The sequence below is a fragment of the Artibeus jamaicensis genome, unplaced genomic scaffold (assembly GCF_021234435.1).
Source record: "Artibeus jamaicensis isolate MK-2021 breed Jamaican fruit bat unplaced genomic scaffold, CSHL_Jam_final contig_729, whole genome shotgun sequence".
Classification (NCBI taxonomy): domain Eukaryota; kingdom Metazoa; phylum Chordata; class Mammalia; order Chiroptera; family Phyllostomidae; genus Artibeus; species Artibeus jamaicensis.
Genome location: NW_026521939.1, coordinates 8,736,474 through 8,758,404, shown reverse-complemented (window position 1 = coordinate 8,758,404; position 21,931 = coordinate 8,736,474). Strand labels below are relative to the sequence as shown.

The following is a 21,931-nucleotide window of genomic DNA, read 5'->3' as shown; positions in this document are numbered from 1 at the left end:
CCTGCTCCTTCTTAGCCACTTCCTTAGATCCTGTCTTAGTTTCCAATTGCTACTGAAGCAAATTGGCACAAGCTCAGTGGCTTAAATAACACGCTTGCTCTTTTAGAGTTCTACAGGTCAGAAGTCTGAAAATGAGGCTCACTGGACTAAATTCGAGGTATAAGGCAGCTATGTCCCTTTTGGAGGCTCAAGGGGAGAATTTGTTTCTACCTAGAATATCTTCTTGTTTCCTTGCTTTTTCCAGCTTCTAGAGGCCGTCTGCACTGCTTGGCTCCCCCTTCCATCTTCAAAGCCAGCAATGGCTTTCTCACACCAAACCACTCTGACACTCCAACCCCCTTCCTTCCTTTGTAAGGACCCTTCTGATTAGACTGGGCCCACCTGGAAAATACTGAACCATCTCCCCATCTAGGGGCCCTTAACTTAATCACATCTGCAAAGCCCCTTCGCCATGTATGTGACAGTCACAGGTTCTGAGGATGAGGACACAGACACCTTTGGGGAACATGATTCAGCCAAGCACAGATCATAAACCTCTAGTCAGAGAGACCTGTGGGTCTCTATTCCTCCTGCTATTCTATATCCCCAGCTTCTGATCTCCAGACCATCCCTCTTTTCTAACTCAGCTGTGACTCTCCTAAACTGACACATCCCTTCCCCAGCATAGGCCAGTCCTGTGGCATGGCTACACCATTCTACACTACACCATTCCACAAGGAAAACCAGAAAGCACAAGGAGTGGGGCTAAAAACAAAGATATCCTGGGTGGAGTCGGCACAGGTGACCCTCTGTGGGCCTGCCCAAGTGAAGAACACTTTTTAGCAATCTGACTTTCCTGAAATATCCAAGCATGGGCCAGTTGGGGCTGACTGGGGTGTTGCAGAACTTGTGCAGCACAGGTCACACAGGACTCTACAGATGGTAGACTTTAGTGTTAATTTGTGAACTGCAACCCGAAAGTACATATAATCCAGAACGCATTTCTTTCGATGAAAGATCATTTAGCTGTAAGTCTATAAGCTACAGCTGACACTGTTCACAGATAAATTTTGGAAAATCTCTGTAAAGATCTCTCTCATTCTCACCACTACCTCTGTAGCCCCAGGTTCACATGATTCATGTATCAGTGAAACAAAGAAGCAGTCTGCTTAGATGCCATCCTCTCTGAGGTGTAGGGATGCTGTCCGTCCAAGCAGGAAGCAAGATTATTTGTTACTTCAAAAACTATTCAAGTGCCCTGACTGGTGTGGCTCAATTGGGTCAGCATTGTCCTGCAAGGCAAAGGGGCCCCAGTTCAATCCCAGGCAGGGTATATGTCTGGGTTGCAGGTTTGGCGCATTGGAGAAACAGCCCATGAATGTTTCTCTCCCTCTTCCTCCCTTCCTTCCCCTCTCTCTAAAAATGAATAAAATCTTTGAAAAAAGAAACAACAATCAAAATAAAATTAAAAAAGAAAAGAAACCATGTAAGCTGCATTCTTCAAACTCATGCAGACATTCTAATACAAAGCATTTCTTTATATTAATGGCCTACACACACACTTTAGAACTAACATGTAGTCTGTGCAATACTTTTCTTTCTTCCTATGTCTATTTGTTCTAAATATAACTGTCGGAATGGAACTTTATCTTTGTTGAATTTAATAATAACCTGGGGCTTGTATTCCGTATGTCTATTTTATTTCACTTCTCAATAATGTGCACTGTGTGTTTCTACAAATACAGTTGAGGAACCGTCTGTCTACAATGGACTGAAAATTAAACAAAACAACCTTGGCCTGTACCACAAACAACTGGAGAACCCGAGCTCTAAAGGTTTGCCCAATAACTACTTATCTGTAAGTTTTCAATGTTTTTCCTCGTTTTCATTTTACTTTTCCAGGGAATCCTTCCTGGAACACTTTCCAATATTCGATATGACACTCATGCTACCAGAAACACCTTCTAGCCTAAGATCTCACTGGACCAGCACTGTGTTGACGCCAGCACTGGCCACCAACACATTCTGCATCCATAGGTTCATTGGCTGCCGTCCACCACCACGTGTGACTACTCAACACTTAAAATGCTGCTGCTGCTCACTTGAGAAACGGGATTTTTCATCTAATTTTAAACTTAAAATCACTGCCACATGGCTGGTGGCTACCACACTGCACAGCACAATAAACCCTTAAGAGTCTTCTTACCCTGCCCCACATGTCATCTTCCCATTCCCCTTAGGAAAACAAGTGGCTTTCTGGAGAAAGATGGTTCTCAAGCAGGAAACCAACCTCACTGTGTTCCCACAATACCAGCAGCAGGTGGTCTGGATTCCAAAGAACTGAGGACCCCTTCCAGCTGGGGCAGACAAGATACCACAAAAAAGGCCACAGTACCCTCACTCCACCAGCTACTTCTGAGGCAGTTCAGCAAGTCAGGTAGTCCAGCCCTTATCTGTTCACCCTTAGTCCTCACAAGCTCAAGAGATAACAGAAAGTGGCTGAGACTCTTGGGAAGAAGAAATCTGATAAGCATCTGTAATGGTTATAAAACAGTGATCTGGGCTATGGAATGTTTTTAATGACCTCACAGTTTACTTGATTGAATAATTTCTCCTCCAAGTGGGTATAAACTACTAAACTGTAAGAACAAGCACCTCAAAATTACCTGCCCTACATTTTAAAAGGAACTGTGCCATGTAAAAAGGTTAAGGAGTATTAACATGTGCTTGCTCTATCTAAAAACAGCAATTGCAGTGAGCATTTGAGATCCTGCTTCCCAACAATGTCACCAGTTTGACTCAAATAAACTTTTATAAAATTTCAAAGATAAATAAATTAAACAGCAACTGCACAGGGTCAATTAAGAGCCTTGAACTATTATTTACTGCACAAAGTCACATTGATGAAATGTACTTGAAACTCTAGGTAAATGGCCCTTAGCCTTTTTACAAGGGGCCTTTTTACAAGGGACTGTAGAATGGCAGGGTCTACTCGGCGGCCACATTGAAGCAAGGTCCCCATGGTTTCCCTTAGAAGTGGTCCCTTCAACTCTTTCTGAAGGACCCATGAGTGGGGTGGCAAGAGGGACAGCCAAGAGAAGTGAGATTGCCACCCAGACAGCTGCGGCTACACCCTAGGGTGTGAGCTTGCTCTGCAATACAGGCCACCCTAACAAATGCATACAGCAACTGCCTTCCAAACCACAGGCCAGTTGAACAACTTATTGTGAGAGCCAGACCTTCCCCTGGTCCATATTCTGGAGGCTGGTACATAACACAGGACATTGCCCTCCCAGTTTTAGGATGTCAGGAAAACCAATTTAGTCTCTGGCATGAAATCAAACCAGAGGCAGGGCCAGCTTCAAATACTCGATGCCAGGCAGGAAAATCAGGTAGAACTACTGTGGTCACACAAGGGAACCTCCTTCTCCATAGCATTTAAATTCTCGATGAACCAAAAAGAAAAAAAGGCCACCACCTTGAGACTCAGACGATATTCACTCACATTTCAAATACTCAGTAAGATAAAGCTCCTGTCACTCAGATAACTTGGGCTCTTTGATAGCACATCTGGGCATCCCTGTGAATGTTAACAGCTGTGACCTCACAACAGTGGTCCCCACACCTCAACAGTTGACCAAGAACTAAACTGGCTACCACGTGGCATTGGGACAGCCTGGTCAGGGCCCAGCCCAGCCAGCACCAGGCAGTGAGCCATCTCTCACTGTAACCCCAGAGTGGTCTTCAACTTCCAGCTCTTGTCCACTGGACAATGTAGACAGTGAGGCTCTCTCTCAGGGGGGTCTTCTCCCAGAGGACCCTCTTTCTTGACAGTTTCACTCAATGTGTCATCAAGTTCTGAAAGCATTCGGCTCTTGCCCAGGTTAGTATATCTCCCTCCTTGAGAAACTTTCTAATTACCCCCATTTCCAACTTCCAAGTTTAAATCACCAACTCTCAGAAGTAAGCCTGCTTCTCAAGAGAATTTCAACACCTCTGACTTCTCATTAGCCAAAGCATGTGTTAACTCACTAGAAAAAATGGCGTAACTTCTTTCCTACACATGGCACTTACAATCCCGCTTCCTCCAACTTTCCCAATCTAAATTAGTTCAGAACCAGAACTTTATGAAGCAGGTGACATTTAACATGGACTCTGTCACAATACGAGTCAAGAAATACCTTGTTACAACTCTTGGTCTCCAGTAAAATTTCTTTGCCTTGGAAATCAAGCAGATAATGCCCAACCAAAAAGCTGAACAGTAGCAAAAACAGTTTTGAAAATGCTCAAAAGAAACCTTCGGTAATTTATGAAAGGCTGCCAATGTCCTTATCTGGTAAACAAGCTTTTTCTTCCAAAAGGATCAAAAATGTCATTTGAAGCAAGTTACATTAAAAGCAATAAAACTGCATTAGCAGCTATTGCAGCAACACTGGTTTATGGCTTTGGCGCTCTCTTTCACAAACCGCCAGCCAGCCAGCCAGCCAGCCAGCCAACTCCTGTACTACCGTTTAGCCTTAGAATCACTGCTTCCTGACAGAGTCTTTTCCACAAGTACATTTAACAAAGAAGGAACAGAGATATTCACCTTCAGCTCAAACAACCCAACAGTGAGGAAGATGGGTAGACAAGTGGTGACTTCACAGGAGTCCCTGGGACAAAAGGTTGTCAGGGTTCTTAAGCAAAGAAAGTGGCTGAGGGCACCAGATGGGTTAGAGAAACAGTGGCATCGGAATGGATTTTGAACCTCCTTCCTGGGGTACCTGTCCTTTGCACTCTAGGAAGAGAAGCAATGGTGTCGCTTTCTACACCACTGTGAGGCCCAGAACCCCGAGTTGCACCCTCTGCGACACAGTGTGTGCCTCCCAGAAGCCTGAAGCACACAGGAGGTGGAAGTCATCCTGAGGACCCGCAGGGCCTAGTCTGGGCTGTGTGACTGACCCTCTACAAGGAAGGCAGCACATCTGAGTCCTTTGAAGAAGGACAGTGACGGGGACAAGAATCCTGCGTGCAGTCTGTTTTCATAGCTGTGCGGGAATCAGGAAGGGTGGAAGTGGAGACCAGTAAGAAGGCTACTGCAAGGCCCTGGTGGGAGACAACAGAGACCTTGCTTTAGGGTGGCAGCTGGAAAACCAAAAGGGCTCTGTAAATAGGATACAGGGATCCAGAGGGAATCAAGGCCAACTCCAAAAGTCTGGAGGGTGGGCCACCTGGCTTCCCTACTTCAACCTGATGCTCAAATTCATCTTCAGATGATCTAACACGAGTACAAGAACAAGAATCCTCTACAAGGCTACCAAGTTGACCGAGCTTCAGTACTAATGTCACAACACACCAAATCCACTCATCTTCTCTATTTTCCACTTAATCTTTCTAAAAATATTTATACCACTGGCCTTAAATACCTATCTAGGCACATCAAGCCCAAAATTTCATAAATACTATTGCTTAGTTTGATGCTGGTTATGGTATGTTTCCTTCCTAATCCACACTAGGATGTAATTACCCTAGGAGGTTCTTGCATACCACCAAAAATCAAATTGCCCCACCTGGGTTGGGCAGGTTTTATCCTTCCTCAGGTGCAGAGGTTTGACAATCACAGCAATACTGTCCACTGCACATCTCCTGTGCTCCCAACTCTGTGCCTAGCTCTGCCTTCTCTCCCCCAAATCTTGCAAGACAGAATTGACCTCCTTTTCGAGGATGAAGAAACTGAGTCACCAAGAGCTTAAGCAACCTGCATGAAGCCACACAACAATTACATGGAAAAGTCCACACCCAAACTCGAGCCAGCCCTAAGCCTGTACTCAGTCACCATGCTGCCCCACCATAATTTTTCAATGGCTTCTTCCCACAAAACCAATTCCAAAAGAATATCAAAGAAGGAGGAAAAGTATATACTTTCTTTGCTGCTATATCAATCTTTTATTTGTTTACAGATAATTAAAGTCATCGGCCTGAAATGAGGGTGCCTGTGGAAATAGTTTCCAATCTGCTCAAAATCTGACAGGCTTACACTAAATGGTGTCTCGGTTTGGCGTAATTTCTTTTATTTCTTCTGAGTTCTCCGTGTTGAAATTCTCTTTGTAGCTTCACAGAGCTGTTTTACCAACCCATGGTAATGTGAGAATAAAATCAATATTCTCCTATCAGGTTAGCCAAAAATTTTGTTTGTTTTTTCCATCTACAATGCCTGTACTAGTGCTTAGTTGTCTTTAACTTCATTCCAAACAATTCTGTTAGATTGTATTGTGATAGGTGTCGTATCAGTGTGCATTTTTAAAAAGTTATCAAATTGGGTGAATTTTCATGCAGTCAATTTAATATTGAAGACTGAAGAAAATATGCAACATTTTCGGTCTATCTGGTTTATTATTTCAAGAAAGGTAAAAGCACCAATGAAGAGCAAAAAAAGAAGGCTTGTGCAGTGTATGAAAAAGTGCTGTGAGTGATTGAGTGTCAAAAATGGTTTGTGAAGGTTCTTGTATTGTTGACACTTTGGCCAAATAACTTAGTTTTGGGGCTCTCGTTTGCATTGGAAGATATTTAGCAGCACCTGGGGCCTCTACCCACTAGAAGCCAATAGAGGGAGACAGCTGAAATCCTCAAAATGTTCAAATCAATAAAGTTTGGTGAACATGAAAATTGTCTTTCATTTTATGGAAAAAAACTAAGACTTTTTGGCAAATCCAATATTATTTGATTTGTCTTATTATGGTGCTATTTGAAAAGGAAATGTTTTTAGGTATAATAAAATGAACAAGTTTGGTTTTATTGGATGCATGTGTGGAAGCAAACTCACTTTCCACTCCCAAACCTTCATTAGCAGAAAAGTAACTTAAAAGTCCATCAACCCACACAAATTTGAAAGAAAAAGAAACCCAACACTGGTGCCCCCACAAATAAAAAACATGGAAGCCAGCAGTCACTTCTTTTCAGAAACTGCAGATGACTGACTCATGATTTGCTTCTAGCTTGGTGTCCCTGATAACAGTGGCCTGAGTGCTGTATGAAAGTCAAAATTATCTGTCCCCATTAGTCTCAGAGATTATACTCTGAAACGGCCACTGCTCACAAGTGTAAAAGAAACACTCCAGGAAACAAACATAAGGATATTCACATTTGTGCTAGCCAGTCTGTGCAACAGAAGCAAGGCCTTGGGAAAACTTCCTTTGACAGGGCATAACACAGACCAGGTGACCACCAGCCTGTGTGAGTCTGTCTTTCAATCACCCGCACTACCTCTGAGTTAGTGAATGAATAAACTGCCAAGCAAGTTCATCCCTGGTCAGACCTAATAATGCCACCACCTCCGTAGTTCCATATGCCACACAACTTGAAATGTGATTGGTTGCTTCTGGCCTTAAAGGAAGCACATAGTACTGATCCCAACTATATACTGTGTTCCCCATCTTTTCCCTCTCTGCCCCTCACCCTTTGTAACTTTCCTTATTGCTCAAAGCAAGGAATTTTAAACATAATCTTGAGCACTGTTCTTCTCCAGCAGGTTTACAAGGGCTGTAGAGTTCAATCAAGAGCAAAAATGCAACCCCAATAAAGTGGAGCAGGAGGTGAACAAACTAACAATGATAAACTATCAACCAACCAGTCTCCCAGACTCTGTCAAAACCACCATGCTTAGGAAGAGCGGGTAGGATGCTCAACTAAGAAGCCTTCCCTTCTTCAAGCTGATCAGCCCCCTAAGATTCCAGCTGCTGATTCAACTGGAATCATGACAAAGAGGCTAAACAGGTGCAAGTAACTATCGCAGCCCAGCATATGGATCCAACCGGAATTGATAAGAACTAAATTCCACCTTGCTGGCTTTTTAATAGGATCTTCCTGATCCTAAACTACAATACAGGTTGGGGAAAAACAGGTTTGGAGTTGGTCATCTAGAAAACACAATAATAAATAACACAGGAATAAACTGCTTTTGCATACTCACAACTTTTACCTGTGGCAAAAGTTAACCTACTTTTGGCACACCCTGTATATACACCCTGCACCACATTTTAGCAGTGGGAGGGCCAAGAAAGCAGAAATACACTGCCTAATATACAGGCAGCTTTTTAAACCACACACCTGTGTCAAGAACCACAAGCCTGACAAGACAGGGTACTTTCTGGATGATGACCTGGAGAAGCCCACTCAAGAGAGACAAATTTCTTATGTTTAAAGAATCAGTACTAGTAACAGCAACCTTTACCATCCAATTTGAGATTCCAGTAAATTTGAAGAATCATTTAAGGGGTTGTTTAAATACCTTTCCAATGCAAATCCTGATATGAAAACAAGAACATAATGTAAAACTTGAATGCATGCACAAACTTCAGAAAATTCTTCCATTACTCTCCAACACTCTTCAGTGTTGTAGAAAATTGCTTAAAACTTGTGGACAGAAACATTTCTCCCAAAGACAAAGTTCTGTACCACAAACAAGAGTCTTCAGTGGGATGTCCATGCTCATTATTAATTCTCTCATTAGTATTCAAAAACACTTGAAAAGAGGTGAGGCAATGTAGGTGAAAAACCAATGTGCTAGCAGAATTGAACTTATTCCGACTGGGTAATAATTGAAAAGCAACGTTTTTTTGTTATGTAGCATTACAGGAATATACAAAATTCTCTCAGCAATGTCCTCTCTCAGCTGGCTAGTTGAATCACACTTGCCAAAAGCTCAGCTAAGTGACGCCTTGGTGGGGCCAAGTGAAATAGATAGCCCAGTCCTTGGTGTGGACTCTGCTCTCCTGCCCCCATTACTGCCATTGTATTACTGCTACTGTAAGTGCCACTGGGAAGTGCTTTCTGCAGGCACCTCTGCCACTTGGCCTTTTGCAATTTGGCAAGCCAGTTTTTTGGTCAATATCCAGTTATTGGCAGTAAGTTATTCACAGGGGAATACCAGTAATGGTAAGTATTCCCACCAACCAGTATACAGCACCCGACACGTGCAGCCCACCCCACAGGACAAATGCTTGTTTCCCCAGCTTCTTTAGTGCCCCCATTTATTTACGGAACTCAAGATCCCTTGCTAAAAGCAAAACAAGAATGCAAATATTCAACGCTAGGTTCACTTAAGTGCCTCCTTTTGACAGCTGCCAGTCTAACTCCTCAAAGTGTAAAGAAACTATCTTTTAAGACAACTTCGATTTTATACTCTTACGTACTTGGCGCCATAAGAAATGAAAAAATACTTTCCAATGACCAAATCTGCTTGAACTATGTAAGTCAAAGACTCTTTCCCTTTCAGTGCCTTTACAAACCTCCTAACCAAGACCTTACATCTCAAAGTACAGTACCTTGTAAAACTGCTGCCACAGGGGCAGAAAATTAAGTTACCTTCGGAGTCAGGTTTGATGTGGATATAGGCAGCCATGTGTGGCGGGGCTTTCGCGTAGTTTCAAACACACACCTGGCCGGATGCTGACTGCACCATATACAGTCGCGGATCAAACTCCCCGAAATGCAGTTCAGTTAACTTAGACACCGCGAGCGCCTGGCTCACAACTCTGGGCCAGTCCAAAGGCTGAGAACATCTGCATTCCTGGCAGCTATTTAAAAATGAAGCCCGACCCTGGCAAATGTTATAAGGCGATCTGGGGGACCGTCGCTAAGCCTGGCGGGCTCTCTGGAGGAGCGCACCGGAGGAGCAGGTGCCGGCGAGCCCAGAGTCCGGGGAGATCGAGTTTCCGAGCTTACCAGACAAAACCAGGCCAGATCCGCAGGCCCCAGAGACGCCTACAAGCGGGACGGTCCCGGGAGCCTAGCTCCCCACCCGCCCGGCGATGCGGCCGCCAGCAGCGAGAAAACAAACGCCTGCGCCCCTCCGCGGCCGGAGCGCCCTAATTTACAGCTCTGAGGGCTTTGTGCCGGGGAGGCCGCCCGGTGTCCGGACAATGAGCGGGGCGGGGGCCCGTGGGCCCGGCATGACGCTGCAGCCTCCTCGCCGGGTCGGGCCAGTCGCCCGGGCCTGCTTTAAAGATGGCGAGCCCCCCGCGTGGCTCCCGCGGCTCCCCCCGGCCACAATGGAAGGTGCTCCCGGCCTCGCCGCGGCAGCCCACGGACCTCACCTTCCATCTCCATGTCCTCGGGCTCGCTAAGCTGCTGCTCGCCCGCTTTCTGCTGCTGCTGCTGCTGCTGGTGGTTCATGTCGGCCGCGGCCTGGGCCTCGCCTGCGGCCGGGGGTCGGGGCTGCGGGCCCGTGGGGCAGGAGGCGGCGAGCCGGGGCGGCGGCGGCGGCGACGGCGGCGGCGCGGCCTCCTCCCGCGCGTCGTCGGCGGTGGCCCCGGGGCGGCCCGCGGCGGGCGGCGGCGGCGGCGGCGGCAGGGAGACGCGCACGTACTTGCTCGCGATTCGCCCAATCTCGGCGCCGAGGCGGGCGGACGGCCGGCGGGCCGAGCTGGGTAGCCTCGTCGCTGGCTGCGGCCGCCGCCGCCGCCGCTGCCGCGGCCGCCGCGGGGCCCGCCTCCCGCCGCCGAGGCCGGGGCTGCGGGGCTGCGGGCCGGCCGGGGGCGGAGGGCGGCCGGGCGGGGGCCGGGGAGTCAGCCCCGCCTCGGGCCGGGAGCGGCGGTCCGGAGGCCTGGCCTGGCGCGGCGGGCCTGTGTGGCCTGGGGCCGGCGGGAGCGGCGGCGGCGCGGGCGGGCGACGGGCCGGGCGCGCTCGGGCGGCTGAGGCCTACGCGTCCTCGGCGTCGTCGTCGGGGCTTCGGCAGCGGACGCGGCGCCCGGCGGCTCGACTCGGCTCGCTCTCAAAATGGCGGCGGCCTGAAATGTCACATCCGCATGGGGGGCCGAGAGCGAGCTAGCGAGTGAAGAGAGCAGACGGGCGGGCGGGCGGACGCCGGCAGGAGGGCGGGGCGGGAGCGGGAGGCGGAGCAGGGGAGGCGGAGCCGAGAGTGGCCCGCCCGCCGCCACCACGGCCTCCCAGGTCTGCCGTCCGCCAGCACCGCGCCCCCAGCGCGGCCCCCGCCTTCGGTACCGGCCCCTGAGCCCCGAGGTCCGTCTGGGCCCGGGACGCTCGGTATGGGTAACCCAGCGCCCCCAAACCTAGGAGGGTGGGTGGGCCAGAATCTGACTCATCTGGGAGTTTAATCACCCGGGAAGGTCCAGAGTGGCGATCAGAGGTGGGGGCCGAAAACCTGCTCCCAGACGTGTGACTTTAGGCAATTAGCTGATATTGCCCTAAACTGCTTAAAAGAGAACCCTGAGCAGACCGAGGAGTCAAGGCCCTGGTAGCATTTACGGTTATGATGTAGCACCCCTAAACCGATCTGTGATTTATTCACCCAATACCTAACTTGAGAGAACTAATTTTCTCACTGTAGTTCAAACCGGTCAAGTTCGGTCCCTCAAAACCAGTCCAAATAGCTTTTCATTTCGCATTAGCCTATCAACCCAGTCTAATTATGATTCACCGAAAATCTCTCATTCCTGGAGATACTCAGTGAGTATCTTCGCTGCTATCTCCTCCGATTCTTGAGAAACTGGAGATTAGACTCAACTTTTCCATGGTAACCAAAGCAGTGTGGGTAAATAATAGAATTCAGGAAAAGGATATATATTTCTACACATTTGTATGTTTAAGTGACTGTCTCAAGATGTAATTTTACACTAAAAGGCCAGGAAATTGTCATTACCGTCCCACTTGCCAACTTTCTGTCTTCTTTTTCTTCAGTCTATTTATTGTCCATATCCCCACCCACAAAAGATGTTTGGGATACTGGGGTATCCCGAATGCCTGGGACCCAGCAAGTGCTCGGTCAATATTTGTGAAATGTGACTGGATTCCCCCCCCCCCAAGCCTTTAATACACTTGAAGTTACCCACTAGTGAAATTTCTTCCTGGAGTAAAGAAATGACAGGAAGCAGTTACTTTCACTGGGGTTCAGTCCTGGCCCCTGGTCATCCCCCAATTCTGAAGAGGGGTTGTTATTCACACAAATTCTCACAAATAAACACTCCTCAGATAAACACTGTTGTTAATAAACACTCCTCAGATGCTAGTGAATGAATCCTTCTCTCCAGGTCTCTAGAGACTTGGGAGAGGGCAGAAAGAATTCTCTGGCAGAGGAAGACACGGCAGGGAGAAGAATACATGCCTATTGAGTTCTACAGTGTCCCAACTGATCTTCATTACTGGGTTCAAAACCAAGCAGGAAATTGTGAGGAGTAAAAAGGATACTTTGCATGATGGATAATTACATGCTGTGTAGCCATACAAGGAAATACTATCTGGCAATAAAAAAAGAATGAGGCACTGGTGGAGGCTACAACTGGATGGACCTTGAAAACAATGTGCTGAGTGAAAGAAGCCAAAAGCAAAAAATACCATGTAGCCTTCGATTCCAATTATAGAAAATGTCCAGAGCAGGTAAATCAACCTTTAAAGACAGAAAGTAGATTGAGGACTGGGGAGCTAAGGGTTTCATATAGTATTTCTTTTAGGGGTAATGAAAATTACCTGAAATTTGATTCTGGGAATGGTTGCACAATGCTGTGGACATACTAAAAGTTATTGAATGGTACACTTTAAATGGGTGAATTGTATACATGAATCATATCACAATGAAACTTTAAAAGGGTATCTTGCAAAGGAAAAGAATGAGTGAGGAAGCAGAGAATAGAGGCTGTTTATAGTCTAGACAAGAGAAGGAGGTGGATTGGACCAGGGTAATGTTGGCGGAGAAAAGAGGACAGGTTTAAGTATGTTGGCAGATTGAATTGGCTGGATGTATACAGATACACTGGAGATTGGAAGAGAAAAAGAATACAGAATTGTGCCCTGATCATTGTGGCTCAATTGGTTGGGCATTTTTCCACAAAGTGAAAGGCCCCCAGTTCAATTCCTGGTCAGGGCACATTCCTGGGTTGTGGGTTGGGTCCCTGATTGGGGTGTGTTAGAGAGACAACTGATCAATGTTTCTCTCTCCCCCTCTTCTCTAAAAATAAAATCTTTTAAAAATATATCAAGCATCACTCTCAGACTTTTGGCTTAAGAACAGAGTTCATTTCCAGGCCACTGCAGCTGCTAGAAAAAGCAATACAAGAGCCCTTTGAGACCCACCAAGAAGGCCTGGACTCAATTATTCCAAAGGTCTGTGCTAACCTGTGTTCTTCTTCCTCTGGTAGAATTATGTCTGTATTAACCATAAAGCCCATTTGCAGTCAGAAGGGGTGTGTACTGAAGAACTCCACAGAAGATTCGAATCAGCTGAGTAATGCTGGCTTCCTGGGAGGCTTAATGCCAAGATGCCTCAAAGGACCTGGAGAGTTCCAAAGGGAGAGAAGACCAAGGGCACCATTTCTATCATTGCCCGTTTTGTTTTATAATTTCACACCCACTACCCTGGTTCAGACATCAGGGATGTAAGAACAAAAAGAAAAACCAGGAAGACAGGAACAGCTGGAATAGCTGACTTGTCATTAAGTGGAGTCAGTCACGTGTAGGGAGGGGCTGCTCTATCATTACTCTCAGAGCAAAACATATTTTGCTGCTCCTAGGGCCCATGCCATGACTTGGCATAAACAGAGGGTTGATTTTTCTTCTTGAGAACCAAAATATTTATCTACCTGGAAGCTATGTTGGTCAGAGTCTAAAATAATTGAAGTATCAGAGAAGAAATGGGAGTTAGCAGGCGTGGGTTTTTTTCCCCAGTATATACAAGTTCTTAGATAATCTGTACCCGAAAAGATGACCTAAACGCCAACTGCAAGGTTTGTCAAAAAGGATTTGGGTTTAGAGAAGATGAGGCATTTGCCCAGGCTATGAGGCTGGAAGCAGTTTGGGATGGTAAGGAGCTACTGGATTCAGAACTAAATGATCTCTATCTAGGAGGGGGTTCTGCAAACTTGGGAAGTTGGTTTAACCTCTTAACAAACTGAACTTCCCTATCAGGGAAACAGGGAGGAAAGTTTCTGCCTGAAGGGACTATTGCAGAACTCATATGAAATACTAAAACTTTATTGAAACACTCACAATACAGAGGTTATAAAATGGTTATTGTATGAGCAAGGGCAAAATGAGATTGAGACTCCAGCCCCCAGTTCCTGACCCACCACCTTTTCATGCAGAGCTGTTTATAGGTGGAGTAGCTATGTACCAGGGACTGGGCTAACTGCTGTTAGATGAATGGCAAAAATGAGCACAGGGTGGCTACCTAAAGTTATCTGACTAACATTCTTCTCTGTTGTGAGACGGGGAAATGTTACTGCAAGCTTTTTTCTAGAATGACTGCTCATGGTTGGCCAGATGTGTGTGCAGATGCTAGGTTCTAATTAAAAAAAAAAAAGCCCTGGCTGGTGTAGCTTAGTGGATTGAGTGCTTGCCTGTGAGCCAAAGGGTCACCAGTATGATTCCCAGTCAAAGCATATGCCTGGGTTGCAGGCCAGGTCCCCAACAGGGGCCATGCAAGGGGCAACCACGTATTTCCTCGCCCTCTCTTGTTCCTTCCCTTTTCCTCTCTCTAAAAATAAACAAATTGTTTTTTAAAAAGCTCAGATCTAAAAGCTTATATATCTAAGAAAAACTCCTGACCTGGCCTGGTAGCTCAGTTGGTTAGAGCATTGTCCCGAATCATCAAGGTTTTGGGTTCGATGCACGTACAAGAATCAATGAATGAATGCATATATAAGTGGAACAACAAATCAATGTTTTTCTCTGTCTATCTCTCTCTCCCTCCCTTCCTCTCTCTAGAAAATCAACTTTAAAAAATCTCACAAAAGTTGTTTTGGTAGTGTGACTAGATTGACTCAAATCTTTAATACAAAGATGCAATAATGAGGTGTTGAGAACATGGATAGACAATGGTGCCTGCCTTCTTCTCCTTTTGGGTTTTTTTTTTTTTTTTTTTTTGGTTTTTAGGAAAATTAGTCAAGCTATTACCCATTTCTCTTGGTCAGGCATTCTTAAAAGGGTTAAGTATATGGAACAGTGGGGCCTTTTTAATTACTTCATTTTGCTATGTATAATGCGTACTTTTTTGCCCAAATTTTTCAGGGAAAAAAATAAGTATGGGCATGATACATGGGTAGTACTAATTCCATAGCTACATAAATGTTTTTGATTCTTTTACTTATGCTTATGTGTTAAAAGTGTGACTCTAGAAAGCAATAACGATATACGTATGCAAAATAGCACCATGTAATATGATAATCAGTTTTGTTTATAAATATAAATAAATAATTGAGTTAAAAAATTAAAACAAAAGTTTTTTTTCCTGAATGTTTGGGCAAAAAAATGTGGGTGTGCATTTATATACAGGAGCACATTATGCATGGCAAAATATGGTAATGTTTTTTTTTAATTGAATTGCTCAGTTAAATAGAGCTGATGGTGAGACAGACTTTTTAAAGCACTTCACACATTAACTCATTTAATTCTCACAACAACCCTATGAGCCACGTGCTATTATCTGCATTTTATGGATCAGGTCACTGAGGCTCAGTCTCCTCCAGGTTAAATAACTAGCTCAAGATCACACAGGTAGTAAAAAAAGGAGTTCAAAGTTGAACCCACGCACTCTGGGTCTATATATCACAATAGAATGTTAATGAGACTTTATATCTGCTTTATACCCCAAATGTGAAATGCCCTCCCCTATTAAAAGCATGAATCAGGAATCCTGTCATTTCACACCTGTCTTCACACTATTTTCCTATCCACATTAGCTGGAACCGACGGATGCAGGCCATCTTTCAGCAGCATTGCTCTGGAATCATGCGGAATCTTCTTTAAGAACTACCCTTTGCTTAAAAGGCATCCACTTGGTATTTTTAATTGACCAATATGAGCCTAGAAATTTGCCACATCACATACACTCTTGACAGAATTCTATCAGCAGGAATTGTAACCAAATAATAAGTAACTACTCATAGAGCCAGGAAACATGCTTTATGTGAGTGTTTTACTTAACCTTCACAATAAGTAAGACCAATAATAATTGCTAGTGTTTACTGAGTGCTTCCTTATGCCAGGCACATTGTAAAGGCTTTGTATTAACTCATTTATTTCTTCTCAACAACCCTGTGAAATAAACTGTCATGAACCTTCTTTATAGGTGATGAAACTAAGGCACAGAGAGAGAAGATGCTCAGGGTCTCAGAGGTAACAACCACAAGGGGTTTTTAAAATAAATAGTAAATAAATGAAACATTTATTTATTTTAAATAAATAAATAATCTTTTTAAAAGTTCTGACACATGCTACAACACAAATAAACCTATAAAACATTCTGGTAAATGAAAGAAACCAAGAAGCCAGACACAAAAGGCCACATATTCTATGATTCCATTTCTATAAAATATCCAGAGTGGACAAACCCACAGAGACAGCAAACAGATGACTGGTTGCCGGGGGCTCCATATGGGTGTAGGGGGAGTGGATGCTTAATGGATATGGAGTTTCCTTTTGTGGATCATGAAAATGTTCTGGACATATGTAGTGATGATGGCTGCATAACATGGTAAATGTATGTAATGTCATTAATGGTAAGTTTTGTTATAGGTATTTTATCCAGAAAATAGCAAGGTAGTCCTGGCTGGTGTGGCTCAGTGGAATAAGTGCTGGCCTGTGAACTGAAAAGTTACAGTTCGATTCCCAGTCAGGGCACATGCCTGGGTTGTGGGTCAGCATCCCAGTTGGCAGCATGTGAGAGGCAACTGATAGATGTTTCTCTTGCACACTGATGTTTCTCTCCCTCTCTTGCTCCCTCCCTTCCCTTCTCCCTAAAAGGAAATAATTAAATTCTTTTTTGAAAAAGCAAGGTAAAGATTTGAACCAGGGTATTCTCTCATCCCAGAGCATATGCTTCTACCCACCATGCCATGTTTTACATTCTAGTAGAAAATGTTATTCTCATTTTACAGAAGAGGAAACTGAGGCAAGCTAGGAAATGGTGGAAACAGGGTTCAAGGTTAGCTCTGCCCATAGCAGAAGTCATGGCACCCCCTCCCGTTTGCTTTACTCAATGACTCAACTTTTAACAACCCTAAAAATAAACTGGTCTGCTAGAAAACTGAACTATTTTCGAAGACATTTGAAAATAAGGGTTGAGAATATCTATGTATATGGGGGGAAGGGGCTGTGCCTCACATCATCCATGAATAACAACAGTAAAATCTCCCACAGGGGGAAAAAAATCTATGTGTTATAAGTAAAATTCATGGAACATTTCTGAAACTCACACATTCATTCATTCATTCAACAAGTATTGGCAGAATGCCTCTCCTGGCTCCACGTTCCAAGTCAAGATCAGAAGTCATTCTACTAGGAGAAAGGGAACTTTGAGAGATTAAGATGGTTCCCCTGTCCAGTGAGACTGCGGCTCGTGCTTCCTGCTGAAAATGCCTTTCTCAGAGCCCTCCTCCCATTTCATAGGACACCCAGGTGCAGCGCACAGCTGTGCTGCTGGTCTCTGCATGTCAGTCAACAAGCAGGTCCTTCCTTCCATAGCTCTTGCTTAAGAAATATTTTTTATCTAATCAATGAATACATACATTGGCAACAGTTCAGTGACTGCTGCAAGCAGCAACTGGATTTATCTGCCAGGTGGGAACTCTGGGAATGTAAATTAATTAAAATAATGGCATTTGATACCAGGGTTGATAGGGAAACAGTATCAGTCTCAGGTTCTAAGGGCCACAAACAAGCTTGGGAACACCACAATCCCCTTCGTGTTAAAGACAATCACACATACACAATGGCCATTTATTTAGCACTTACTATGTGCCAGGCACCCTGATGTGCTTGTTTTTTTCCCCTTTGGTAACCTAGAATCTCCAAAGACTTAATACAGAAAGATAATGTTAAATGTTAGTAACTCAGATTTCTCGAGCATTTCTCTAAAATGTCTGATAGTTACACCAGGTCATGTGTGATGGGTACTTAAGTGCCAGGCCCTGTCCTGAATGCTTTCCATGAACTAACTCATTCAGGAGTCACAACCACCCAGTAAGCAGAGCCTTGCTCACTCACAGTGGTGTAATCTGTGCATTGTAAAAAAGTGGGGCAGCATAGCAGTGTTTGCCAGGGGTTGGGAGAAGGCTTAGACTGCAGGGGGACCGGCAAAGGAACTTTGATGTGTGCGGTTTGACAGTGGCCAAGGGAGACACATGACCTTATGCATTTGTAAAGTCCATATAATTTTTTAAGTCCATATAATTTTATATCGCATGTGGTGAACTTTAACATCTATCATCTTTTTTTAAAAGTTAAAAGGGATACTGGAGGAATCCCAGGATGGAATGAAGACTGTGACAAATGAGTATGATTGTACCCTAAGTATAGGCCCTAACTTCATCAGAAGGAGTGGGAGAAAAAAAAGGAGCTTATTTAAGTGACTTTGGAAGATGGTATATTTAATGGGAACTGTAAAGCTAAAATCAAAGAATTACACATTTAAACAAAGTGGTGGAGGGGGGGCACGGTTGGACTGGCCCTAGTCAGTTAAACTCAGTTGTTTGGAATGTCATCCCATAATTGAAAAGTTGTGGGTTCAGTTCTTATCCTCAGTGTGGGTGGGTATGGGAGGCAACCATTAATGTTTCTCTCTCTTTCTCCCTTCCTCTCTCTCTAAAAGCAATTCAAAAAATGTCCTTAGGTGAGGAAGGAAGGAAGGAAGGAAGGAAGGAAGGAAGGAAGGAAGGGAGGGAGGGAGGGAGGGAGGGAGGGAGGAAGGAAGGAAGGAAAAGAAAGAAAGAAAGAAAGAAACAAAGAAACAAAGAAAGAAACAAAGAAAGAAAAAGAAAAAAGACGCTGCAATTCATTCTAAGAATCGCTGGCAACAAAGGCTGCATCTGCTTACCCTGTCAAGTGATGAAACAGGTGTCTGTAAAGAGGGACACCTCTTTCTAATTAAAAAAAGGGGGGGGAAGGGGTCTATATAGGCTGGAGCTGGCCCTGCCTATGCTCTGGGAGCTATTGTTAACCCCATTTTACAGATGAAAAAGCCAAGGCAGCAGGAGGTTAATGGGCCCCAAAACAGGTTCAGAAAGCACCAAGATTCCACCTGTGGAAACAGCTCAAAATGCCCATCGAATGATGACTGGTTAAATAAAAGTGGCATAGCCTACAATGCATTATTCAGCCATAATATTTGTATGATTCAATTTTATGAAATGTCAGAATGGGTAAATCCATAAAGACAGACAGTATATAAATGGTTGTCAGTGGCTAGGAGAAGGGGAGTGACTGCTAATGGGCCTGAGATTTATTTAGGTGGAAGAATAAAAATGCTAGAAATTGCCTTGGCCAGTTGGTATAGCTCAGTGGATTGAGTGCTGGTCTGTAAACTATAAAGGGTTGCTGGTTCAATTCCCAGTTGGGGCACATGCCTGGGTTGCAGGCCAGGTCTCCAGTGGGGGCATGCAAGTGCCCTGACCTGCAACCTTGGCATTTGGGATGACACTCTAACCTACTGAGTATCCAGCTGGGGCCTGTAAATTATATCTTGTTAAAGCTGTTATTTAAAAGAAAAAAAGCCCTGGCAACTGTGGCTCAGTGGACTTAGTGCCAGCCTGAGAACCAAGGGGTCGCTGGTTTGATTCCTAGTCAGGGCACATGCCTGGGTTGTGGGCTGGGTCCTCAGTGTGGGGTGCATGAGAGGCAACCACACATTGCTGTTTCTCTTCCTCTTTCTCCCTCCCTTCCCCTCTCCAAAAATACATAAAATTTTTAAAAACTTTAAACCCACCCAAGGAATTCCTAAATTAATCCTCTGCCATTGAATTAATACAAGAAACATTTTGGAGGGAGGGGGGCTGGGTCCTTGTGTTATATTAAATCCACTTTTCACACCAGCTGGGCAAATTAGGTTCTAGGCTCCCATATTTTCTGGGAAGACTGTGTTCCTGAAGACTCGTCAACATACAGACTAACCTTGACAATGGAGGGTGTAGATTTCTGTTTACCAGCTCCATGGGTCTGCCTTAGCGGTGAGAGTGTGGACCCAGCCTTTGGTGAGCCTCTCAATCCTGCCCACCCTAAGGTTACAGGATTCTTAAATTAGTGTTCAGGGTCAGGAATTTGCATTATTTCCTTCAAAACAAAAAGTGAGACTCCAAGCATATTTTGGTTGCATTGATTCAATTTGCACTGAAATGACAACCCAATATGATTATCTTTCTTTTATGGAGAGTTTGGCAACTTGTCCAAATCATACAGCAAATAAGTGATGGAACCAAGATTCTAAGTCTGTCCAGATCTGAAGCGGGGGCTTCACCTCCCCCTAGTTCTCCTGTCATTTCAAAGTCTCACCCTCTCTGAGTTTTAAGCAGAAAGCATTGATGGGCTCCAGCTGGGTAGGTGTTGAGACAGCCGCTCTGTAAGAGACATGGTATTCCTTTGCCCAAGTATTTGGTTGGTCTACAGACACACACACAACTATTTGGTCTAGGATGGAATAATTAAAACGTCACATTTGCTGAAAACTTAAGAGTTTAAGCTGATGGTTGCCAGATGAAAGGGGTGTTGGGGGATAGGTGAAGGGGTTAAAAAGCACAAATTGGCAGTCACAGAATAGTGAAGTACAGCACAGGGAATATTGTCAGTGATATTGCAATAACTAGTAATATTATGACAACTCTGCATGGCATCAGGTGAATCCTAAACTATCAAGGGGGATAACTTTGTAAGTTATATAAATGTATAATTACTACTATGCTATATGCCTGAAACAAATGCAATATTGAATATCAACAGTAATTGAAAACTTTTTAAAATTTAAAAGTAAAATATTAGGAATTTTTAAGTTGCTAAAACCTAGAACACTTTGGATTTGAACAACTTTGGGCCTCCATGGAATCATTTGTTCTCATTTGTTTTTCTTTTGTGTACCTGTGTGTACTTGAAGAGGACCAGCCAGGCCACAGAAGCTCTGTGCCCTCACCTCTCAGAACCTGCATCTGCATATATTGAAAGTGGAAAATCGTGTCTTCCTGCCCATCTCACTGAGCCACCTTCAGGTTCAAATGGGATGAAGTAGGGATTGACAAACTATACCCCCGCACCCTGTCTGTTCTGTGTAGCCCAGGAACTAAGATTAGTTTTCACGTTGTTTTCAACGGTTAAAAAAAGATCAGAGAAGAGTACTATTTCATGATGTGAAAATTATCTAAATTTCCATATTTCAGTATCCGTTAATAAGATTTTATTGTAACATGGCCATACCCATTCATTTACCTATTGTCTATGCCTGTTAAAGTGGCAGAGAGGAGTCAAGGGAACAGACTGTGCAACCCACAGCAAAGTCCCAACCACTCCCTAGTTGGACCTTCATATAAAAAAGGCTGAACTGGTACAACACTGTGAAAAACAGTATAGAATTTCCTCAGAAAACTAAAAATGGATCTGCCTTTTGACTCAGCAATTCCACTGCTAAGATTATATCCTAAGAACCCTGAAACACCAATCCAAAAGAACCTATGCACCCCAACGTTCATAGCACAATTCATGATAGCCAAGTGCTGGAAGCATCCTAGGTGTCTGTCCATCAGTAAATGAATGGATCAAAAAACTATGCTACATGTACACAATGGAATTCTATGCAGCAGAAAGAAAGATCTCCTACCCTTTGCAACAGCATGGATGGAACTGGAAAGCATTATGCTGAGTGAAATAAGCCAGGCGGCAAAACACAAATACCGTATGATCTCACCTTTAACAGGAACCTAATCAACAAAACAAACAAGCAAAATATAGCCAAGGACACTGAAATAGAGAACAGGCTAACAATGACCAGAGGGGAGAGGGGAGGGAATTTGAGAGGAAAAGGGTGAAGGGTTTGCAGGAACAGTTATAAAGGACACATGGACAATAACAAGGGGGGGATGGAAATGGGAGGGAGGTAGGGAGGGCTGGTGGGGTGGGCTAGGATGAGTGGAAAAGGCAAGAAACTCTACTTGAATAACAATTTTTAAATTTTGAAAATATATGAAAAAAAATGATGCTGGCCCCT

General features: G+C 44.4%; 1 protein-coding gene across 1 annotated transcript in view; it reads right to left on the bottom strand.

The window, feature by feature from the left end:
- The window catches only part of LOC119041356 (uncharacterized), a 64,248-nt gene that overhangs the window by 35,753 nt on the left and 6,564 nt on the right, over window positions 1–21,931 (bottom strand). Inside the window, exons 3-4 of the mRNA XM_053672136.1 lie at window positions 10,661–11,027; window positions 10,053–10,589 (exon numbers count right to left, since the gene is read on the bottom strand). Of these exons, the coding sequence (XP_053528111.1) occupies window positions 10,053–10,589; window positions 10,661–11,027 (904 nt within the window). The remainder of the gene's footprint in view (window positions 1–10,052; window positions 10,590–10,660; window positions 11,028–21,931) is intronic.